This window comes from Pteropus alecto, unplaced genomic scaffold, assembly GCF_000325575.1.
Source record: "Pteropus alecto unplaced genomic scaffold, ASM32557v1 scaffold2151, whole genome shotgun sequence".
NCBI classification, from domain to species: Eukaryota; Metazoa; Chordata; class Mammalia; order Chiroptera; family Pteropodidae; genus Pteropus; species Pteropus alecto.
In genome coordinates, this window is record NW_006430554.1 from 46,490 (window position 1) to 56,280 (window position 9,791).

Below are 9,791 nucleotides of genomic sequence, written 5' to 3' on the forward strand. Positions count from 1 at the left end.
CTCTAGGTCTATCCATGTTGTTGCAAATGGTAGAATTTCATTTTTTTTTTAGTGGCTGAGTAATATTCCATTGTATATATGAACCATAATTTCTTTATCTAATCATCTATCGATGGGCATTTAGGTTGCTTCCATATCTTGGCTATTGTAAATTGTGCTGCCATGAATATTGGAGTGCATAGATCTTTACAAATTATTATTTTGATTTTCTTTGGATAACCACCCAGAAGTAGAATAGCTGTGTCAAAAGGTATATCTATTTTTAATTTTTTGAGAAACATCCATACTGTTTTCCATAGCGGCTGTACCAATTTGCAATTCCACCAACAATGTATGAGAGTTCCTTTTTCTCCTCATCTTCACCAACACTTGTTTTTTGATTTATCGATGATAGCCATTCTGACAGGTGTGAGGTGATATCTCATTGTGGTTTTAATTTACATTTCTCTGATGGTTAGTGACCTTGAGCATCTTTTCATATGTCTATTAGCCATCTGTATTTCCTCTTTGGAGAAGTATCTGTTCAGATCTTTTGCCCATTTTTTAATTAGATTGTTTGTGTTTTTGTTGTTGAGTTGTATAAGTTCTTTATATATTTTGGATACTAACCTCTTATCAGATGTATCATTAGCAAATATATTCTCCCAAACAATTGGTTGTCTTTTTGTTTCGTCGATGGTTTCCTTTGCTGTACAAAAACTTTTTAGTTTGATGTAGACCCATTTGTTTATTTGTTTGTTTGTTTGTTCGTTTCCCTTGCCCGAAGAGATATATTCGGGACACCGGTGGAGGGTAAGAGGCTCGTGCGGGATTCATACTGAGGAAGTCTGCATTACCTGGTGCCAGAACAAGGGCTAGAAGAGTAGCCACCATCATGCCTTAGTCCGGCCCCCCTCAAAAAGTGTTCTTTTATTGGTGAAATCAGAAGCCTTCTTTAAACTTTGTTGGGTTCTTTTTCCTTACATGCTTCACTGTGATCTTTTCCTTTATATAAGTAATGGTTATCAAATCTCTCTCTTTCAAACAAAAATCTGCCCTGCTTCATGCCATTTCACATAATGATTTTGATTCTTTACTTTTGCTCTCTCATTAAAGATACGGCCACAATTATATCTGCAATCCCATGACCATCATGTACATGATCTAGTGAAAAAAACTTGTCTCTGTCTGAGATGCTTTATAGCACTTTTTACTTCCTCATTCCTCAAACTGTAAATAAGGGGATTCAAGAAAGGGGTGACCACTGTGTAAAAGACAGATACCACCTTGTCAAGGGAGAAACTGGTGTCTGGCCGGGTATAGATGAAGATACATGGTCCAAAAAAAAGGACAACCACCATGAGGTGGGCTGAGCAAGTAGACAGGGCTTTCCGGCGTCCTTCAGCTGACTGTTTTCTAAGAGAAACCAGGATGACTGTATAGGAGGTGACCAAAGCCAGGAAACAGGCAAGGGAGATGGTCCCACTATTGGACACAACCAGCATCCCTGTGAGGTATGTGTCTGTACAGGCCAGCTTGATGACAGAAGGCACATCACAGAAGTAGCTATCAATAATGTTGGGGCCACAGTAAGGTAGACGAATAGTCAAGAAAGTTTGCTCCAGTGAGTGAACAGTACCCCCCAGCCAGAGAGCAAAGACAAGCTGTAAGCAGACTCGCATGTTCATCACAGTGGAGTAGTGTAATGGGGTGCAGATGGCTACGTAACGATCATAGGCCATAATAGTCAGTAGAAAGATCTCAGCACAGGCAAACAGGTGTAGGAAGAAGAGCTGTGCAATGCAGTTGTCAAAAGAAATGGTCTTTCTCTTTAAAAGCAAACTCTCCAGCATCTTGGGCACAGTGACAGATGAATGGCAGATGTCAATAAAGGACAAATTGCTCAGGAAGAAATACATAGGGGTATGGAGACGTGCAGTAAAGACTATGGTAACCATGATGAGAATGTTCCCCCAAAGAGTTAGCACATATGTAGTTGAGAATGCCATGAAAAATAGTATCTCCAGTACCCAATTATCAGTAAGTCCCAAGAAGACAAATTCAGTCACTCTTGTTTGGTTTTGTGCATCCATCCAGTGAGCTTTCTAAAGGACTTGTGCGGGAATGGAGAGGGATGAAAGTTAATTTAGCTTTAATATTATAAGAATAGACCTAATTGAATTGATTCTGCATTTCTATCTGAATTGTTTATTTATTTTTAGAGCATATGGAATATAAGGCAAATTTAATAATAATTGTTAAAATATACCCACCATGTATCAGGAGCCATTCCAGGCACTCTACATCCACCATTCTGCACGATGGCATAGGCATTACTGATCGTGTCTTGCAGTTGAGTTAAGTGAGCCTTACAAGAATCAATAAGTTGCCCAAAACCCTTAGCCACTAGTTAGCTGGCTCTTTTAATTTCGGTCTGATCCACAGATAACGCCAAGTTAATATTCCAAAGTGCAACTCCCAGCTAAAAACATGCAATGTTTCATTTTTCCTATAAAACTAAATGTACCTTCAAAGCTTAAAACAGTCTGCTGCACATTTATTTTTCCAGTATGGCATTCCCCTTCTCTCCGGCAAAGCAAGTTACTATGCTTCAGCCATGCTACCTCCACCTATTTACTTTCTAAAACCTTTGTCCTTATTTATTATGTTTCTTCTGCTCAAAAAACATGCCGTCTAATCAAATGCACTCTCTTTACCTCATCACTGACTATTAATATACCATGAACCTTTCAAGACCATCTCAAAAAGCAGTACGTTTAAGAAAACTTTCCTGACACAATCAAATCCTATCTCTCCCTTTGATGCTTTTTTTGTGATACTTAACTATAAAAGAAAATAAAATAAGGTATTTGTTTTCCTTTCCCATTAAATTGAAATTTTCTTAAAAAGCAATGACCATATATGACTTGTCCTTCGCAGCACTTAGAATGGTTTCTTACACACAGTAGGTATGTAAAAAATATTTTTATTTGAACTGAGGTAACCTGAAAAAGAATTCAATCCTTCCTTCACAATAGAGCTAATAAGTAACTTAAAAAACATATTTTTAAAAATTTTGTAATATGCTTTTTCTCTAGGAGATATTATTGTATAAATACTAAAGTTATATTACTCCTAATTTTCTATACTGATTGGCTGGCCAAAAAATTGTAACAAATCTTAGGAAATAATTACCACAAACCATAAAAAATATTTATATTCTTGATCCAATGATTTCATTTGTAGGAATCCCTTAAGCATCCAAACTATGGAGAAAGCTAAATAAAAAAAATTAATTACAGTGTTATTTTAAAAAAAGTCATGGGACATTTTTTGAAGCTTGAATGAATATAGTGAAACTTGAATAGAATTGTGTGCAGCCATTAGGAACACTAGTGATAAAAGATTACAATACGAAAAAATATTGAAATATTATTAAAAATGAGATAAAATTATTTCTACATTCTTAAAATTTTTTAAATACATATAGTGCCATGTAAATGATGAAAATACAAATAGCAGACTAGAAGAAAATATTGCAACTCACATAACCAAAAAAGGATAGTATTCCTAATATTCAAAGATCTCTGAAAATTTGATAAAGAAAAAGAGATGACAATTAAATATGGGTAAAAAAATATATGACTAGGTAAATCATGGGAAAAAATGCAAATGACAAATAAGTATGAATAAAAAGATGCTCAACTTCAGAAGCAGGTGAAGAAAAACTCAACCAAATACTTTTTTTTCTCTTCAGACTAGCAGAAGAGTAAGGAGCTGAGCACTCTGTAGACTGCTTCTGGAAGCAGATATTATTAAGACCTTTTGGTAAATAATCTGGCAGCACTTCTCAAAATTTTAAATGCCTGTACCACTAACCCAGAATTTCCACTTCTAGGACTGTATTTCATAGAAATAAAAGATCTATATTTATTAAAACATTTTTAGCAAAACAAGGTACTGGAAATAAAATGAATGTTTATCAATAGAGAAAAAGGTAGATAAATTTTATGACAGCCACAATATGAAATATTATGCAGCCATTAATAAGAATGAGTTGCATCTATGTATATTGACTTAAAGCAGTGGTTCTCAATGTGGCAGCATGTTAGAACCACTTACGGGGAGGGGGAGGTTATAAATTTTGCTGCCCAGTCTTCACTCCAGACAATTAATTCAGAATATCTGGGGTTAGACCCATGAGTACTTTTAAAGTTCCTTGTTGATTCCAACGTACAGTCAAGATTGCAAACTTAACTTCAATAATATATTAAGTGAAAGGAGCATATTATAATTATATTTTGAACCAGGAAGGAAGAAAGGGGGGGAGAGAGAGAATGGAAAGAAGGGAAAAAAAAGAAAGAAGGAACAAAAAAAGAGAAAGGAAGGAATCAAGAGATTTTTATGTGTATACATACACATATATGTGCGTATATGTGTTTTAACATGTTTATACATATTCAAATATTTATTGATGAATTATGTTTGTCTGTAGTATTTATTCCTAAAAGGATAGAAGATAGGTGTTGAGGAATACACACTTATTTTAACATTGGTTACCTGTGGAAGTATAGACTTGAAAGGAATAACAAGATTTTGTTCATTTTTACATTATATTCTGTATTATTTAAATTTGTATAATAAACATGGGTTACTTTGTTTAAAAAACAAAGTATTAAAAGCGTGAATAGGGGAGAAAACAAAATGGAAACAAAAATGCTGACTTCATAGGATTATGAGTTCATTTTTCCTTCTCCATGTCTGAGAGTTTATAATACGGTTGTATTTCTTAATAAAGCAATATTCTTAAAATGGGAAAGATCTTTTCTATAAACTCCTGGCCAGCAATACATTAGTAGCAGAAAACCAAGAGCTGTTTTGCTTTCAACTAGAAAGAAGAGGGCAGAGACTCTTCATAAGAGCACATACAATTCAAATAACTGTGACCTTTGCCTCCCTAAGCCTCAGTTTGCTGAGCTGCAAAATAGGAACTAGATGCATCTCTTCTATGTGATTAGATGTAGCAGCTGTCTAGGTCTCTGTTGAAAGATTAAAAGAGAAGCCAGGGAATGGGAAGAATCTCTGGCTTCGTTAGTGGTTCTGTGGCACAGAAAATTATCATTGGAAATTAAAGCTCAGAGCATTTATTGCTCTAAGAAAACGGAATGCAGATAAGATAAGCTTCCAAGATGTTTTATGCCTTGCCCTGCTTTTGCACAGCAGAAACTGGAACTCTGTCCCAGTTCTTCTGCCTTTAGGTTTCCATCACTCAGCAGTTGCCTCCAGAGAGCTGAGCTAGATTAACTTCTAAATCTCTTTCAGTATATTGTACTTAGTTTCTTTTTTTAAAGATCTTATTCTTCACTGCATATTGTATTGTTTCTTTTCTAAAAAATTTGATTCTTCATATTATATTATGATATTATCTACCTGTTTGTCAATCAAAATAGGAAAAGAAACCTCTGAGAAAGAAAACTACTCAGGTTTCAAAGGTGAAAACTGCTTAAGGTAAGAACGAAATAGTGTCCTCTTCTCTGCGTACAGAGAAAGCACTCAACAGCACTTCCCCCATATGGTACAAGAATGTAATCATAGTGAGCTATGTCCCAGAGAGTGACACTGAGCAGGAAAGCCCAGGGGAAGAGAAGTATCACACCTCAGCTGTACTGTAGTCTTTCATGTCTTCTCCAGAATGGCCCAAATCTAATCTGTGTGCTGACTTTTAGAGCACAAAAATGACAGGCTTTCTCTGGTAGTAATAAGGACTGCTTTGCTTCAAAATCCAGGGACCAAACAAGTATAGACTGAATGGTCCACCTGCCAGTGGAAGAGACCCATACTTTCTTTGGAAGGTTGTAGTCATTCTATAAACATTTGTGAGTACCTAGTGAGGCACTGAGCTAGGGATGCAAATACAAAGATGCAAAGGGAAGTGATCGTCTTAATCCTTCCCAACCCCCAAATTCCATAATCCTATGAATTTTTTGATAATTAGAAAAAGAAACAGGTGCTGTGGCAAAATCTAAAAGGCAACAAGTCATAATCCTAGGCATTTAATGGAGGAATCTTGGAGAATGTATGTATTTGTGGGTTGTGTGTATGTGTGTGTGCATGCGCGCACGTAGATTCTTTCATAGAAAGCAATACACTGAAGATATACACTGAGGCCTGAGACAGAAGAAAGGTCAAAACAATTCTCATAAGTTAAAATGCCTTCTATTAAACTTCTAAACACCACACACTTATGCAATATATTAGACAAGTGATGAGAAGAGTCCCGCTCAGTACAATGTACATGTGTAAATACATGTACCTCCCCACAAAAAGTGTGGCAAGCAATGAAAGTGAAGAGCTGGTAAAACTTACCAATTTTTTCAAATTATACAGGGGTAATTTAGCTCATTGTTATAATATTATAATATTCTTTCATCCATTTCTTTCATAATTCTTTCTAATAAGAAACAGAGAGAAAGCAAAAATAAGAACACAAAATTAAAAACACTCTGATTTGGACATTAGCAACTGGTTTTCTTTTTAAATATTTCCACCCTTTTAATGTTAGTTCCTGGATTTTTCAATCCTTTTATCCCCTGTAAAATTTGCATTTACTCTCTTGCCTTCCTCTGGCCAGGTAAAGTAGAAATAAGCCTACTTGTCATTTCCACTTTAATCAGTAACTATCATGACACCATTAGAATCATTACATTTGAACCGGTTCCAACAAACATTTACTATAAAAGGAAAGTAGTCATTTTTAGTTAATATAAATAAATAGCATACTTTAAAAGATATGACCTGATACTAACTTTAAACATAAAATTTTGTTATCGAAAAAATATAAAAGTGTTCTGATTGTGATAATCATGTCACAATGTATACATATATCAAATCATCACATCATTACCTTAAATAAATGCAATTTTTATTTGTCAATTATACCTCAATAAAGCTGGGAGAAAATAAAATATAAAAGTTTCAAAGGAGTTGTGTTAAATCAAAGCCAGTTAGTGTTTGGTTCTATTCTTGTCCTGCTAAACTAATAAACATTATCAAGTGAAGACTTATTTTGTGAGTTAATATATCTAAAAATTTGAATTCTGCTTCCTTTTACTCCTTTAACCAACTCATCTATCATATCTCTGGGTGCACTTGGCTAGTCACTTGGTTTTATTTTCATTATCTGGAAAGTAGGTAAAAATTTTATCCCTTTAATTATTGCAATAGTTAATTTTGTATGTCAACTTAGCTAGGTCACGGCACCCAATTGTATAGTGAAATACCAGTCTAGATGTTGTTGTGAAGGTATTTTTTAAATGTGATTAACATTTTAATTAGTAGACTTTGGATAAAACAGATTACTTTCCATAATATGGGTAGGCCTAATACAATCAGTGGAAGGCCTTAAAAGAAAAGACTGAGGTCCCCTGAAGAAGGAATACTGCCTCCAGATTGTCTTCAGATTCATGACTGTAAGACTGAATCCTGCCAGAATTTCCAGGCTGTGCCCTGTAAACTTCAGATTTGCCAGGCCTTACAATCTCATGAGCCGATTCCTTAAAATAAATCTCTGTCTCTCTCTCTCCACATACATATAATTTATTCTGATAGATAGATAGATAGATAGATAGATAGATAGATAGATAGATAGATAGATAGATAGATAGATAGATAGATAGATCAGTCCTATTGGCTATGTTTCTCTGGAGAACCTAATACAATTACCTTCCTTGTAATCATCCTAAAGATGGAAATGTGGTTTAGGTTTACGAAGGTGTAGGTATATGGAAAAACCAGTATTCATTCATCACTCTCAAAAGATAAACTTTCTTAGAACATCTTTGTATCTCCTCTCTCCCTCCATCAACGTTACCTAAATAACTAACAATAATCGTTATCACTCTATGAAGGTGAAGCAGAAAGAGGATAGGAAAATTCAGTGTTATCAAATCAAATCAATCAACCTAGCAGCTCTATTAAACTCTGGCTGTCTTTTAAAGGTCAAAGCAACATTTTTCAATGTATAATCAGTAACATTTATAGACTTATCTTGTTTATTTAAAATAGATTTTCCACTGACATCAAACACTTACTATAAACTCCTGTGCCACCTCCAATGACTCATTCTCCTTTTATAGAAGCCTGGGATGTAAAATCACAAAATTCTGCGCAGAATAGATTTCAGACTTGAAAACTTTGGGATTTTTATCTGTCTGGCATAGGACTTTGAAGTGATCATTGCATGACTATAATTGAACTTGCCATCAATGAACACTCAAGGGTATTATTAAAAGTTTTCCATTTCAATGAATTTCTAGTTATTAATCTCATTCATTTAACTATTTAATAAGTGGACAACAAAACCAGCAGCCTCCAAATATGGAAGAGTTCCAAACTTTGGCAATTAGCATGACATCAGTTTGTTTGGCCACTATACTAACCACTGCAATACACACCAGGGATTCAAAGGCCACTGACAAGTGAATCTCACCCATGAATAATGAGTAAATTGGTACCAATCCATGTGCTTCCAAAATGCCCAATATACAGCCTGGAACTAACTTAATTTCCAGAAATATCTGATTCAACACCTCCTCATTTGTCTTTTCTGCTGCTTGAATATAAGTTCAAAGCAAAAACATATAATCTGCACTTCACAGATTGTCTGCTTGAGGTAACCTCTTTCAATAGTGCAAAAATGTCAAGGTATTTTGTAAACAGTTTTTAAATCTCCTTAAAATAGTTTTGACTACTTAAAGCAAAAAAATAATAACAAAACATTGTGGAATTTGTAACACGAAGGATTAAAATATATGAAAATAATAACAAGAAGGCTAGGAGGAAGAAAATGGCAGTTTGAAAGATTTTTATAATATACAGGAGAGACTGTGGAGTTTGATGTTGATGAGAAAAGGGTGTGGGAGCAGTAAATGTTATAAGCCCTGGTGGAGTTCCACCAGTGCAAGGCGGTCAGTATGCAGCAAACTGTAACCACTATAGATGCTATCCACATGATAGGGGTCCTCCATGCAATTACCAGAATTACCAGAACAGTGAGAGTAGGGAAAAGGAGGTATGGGAGAATGCCTCGAAGGCCAGGCTCAACAGTGCCAACGCTACCTCAGGCCACAGTTCTTACCTAACTACATTCAGAGACCCCATGAGCAACAACCACACTATTCCAACTCTCTAGTATAGGAAGAAGTGATGGAGGGTATTGACAACCAGGGTGCAGGAGAACAAGGTAGACCAGTGAGACAAAATATGTATCAGAGTTATAGATCATCATTTCTCAGAGGCCCTTCTAACCAAAAGCAGCACAAAGAGGATAGCAATAAAGAGGAGAAGGAAAATCAAGGAGATAAGACCCAAGGTCAGCATCCACCTCAACATTATTACCACCACAACTTCAATTACCTTTGCGGATGTCCAGAAAACCCTCAACCACAACATGGAAAAGAGACAAAAGCAGCTGATTCACCAGCTGAGAATTTATCCACTTCTGAAGCTGAGAAGGGCCTGGCCTGAATAAAGGTTAGCTTACCACCTTTACCATCATCTGGTTCAGTCATCCAAAAAGAATAAATGAATACAAAATTCCAGTAATAAGAAAAAAACAAAATTTTGAAGCTAAAGACCTTAAGTGCTTGCTTTTTGCCCATTGACCAAATGCTAGAACTATTCACATTATCTATACAGTTTGGGTTTTTTTTTTTAATTTATTTATTTTAATTAGTTTCAAGTATACAGTACATTAGTTAGACATCTATATAGTTCGTAAAATGATCCCCCCAATTGCTCCCTCCCTCCCCTGC

General features: G+C 35.3%; 1 protein-coding gene and 1 pseudogene across 1 annotated transcript; one reads left to right on the forward strand and one right to left on the reverse strand.

The window, feature by feature from the left end:
• Positions 1–1,130: 1,130 nt before the first annotated feature.
• Positions 1,131–2,072, reverse strand: LOC102898134 (olfactory receptor 4E2). Its single transcript, XM_006905160.1, has one exon. It carries the CDS (start codon positions 2,070–2,072, stop codon positions 1,131–1,133), a length of 942 nt encoding a protein of 313 aa, XP_006905222.1.
• Positions 2,073–6,268: 4,196 nt separating this feature from the next.
• LOC102898387 lies at positions 6,269–9,504 on the forward strand (annotated as a pseudogene).
• The last annotated feature ends 287 nt before the right edge of the window (positions 9,505–9,791 follow it).

Coding starts and splice junctions, on each gene's coding strand:
- LOC102898134 (XM_006905160.1), bottom strand. CDS start 2,072: ATGGATGCACAAAACCAAACAAGAGTGACTGAATTTGTCTTCTTGGGA.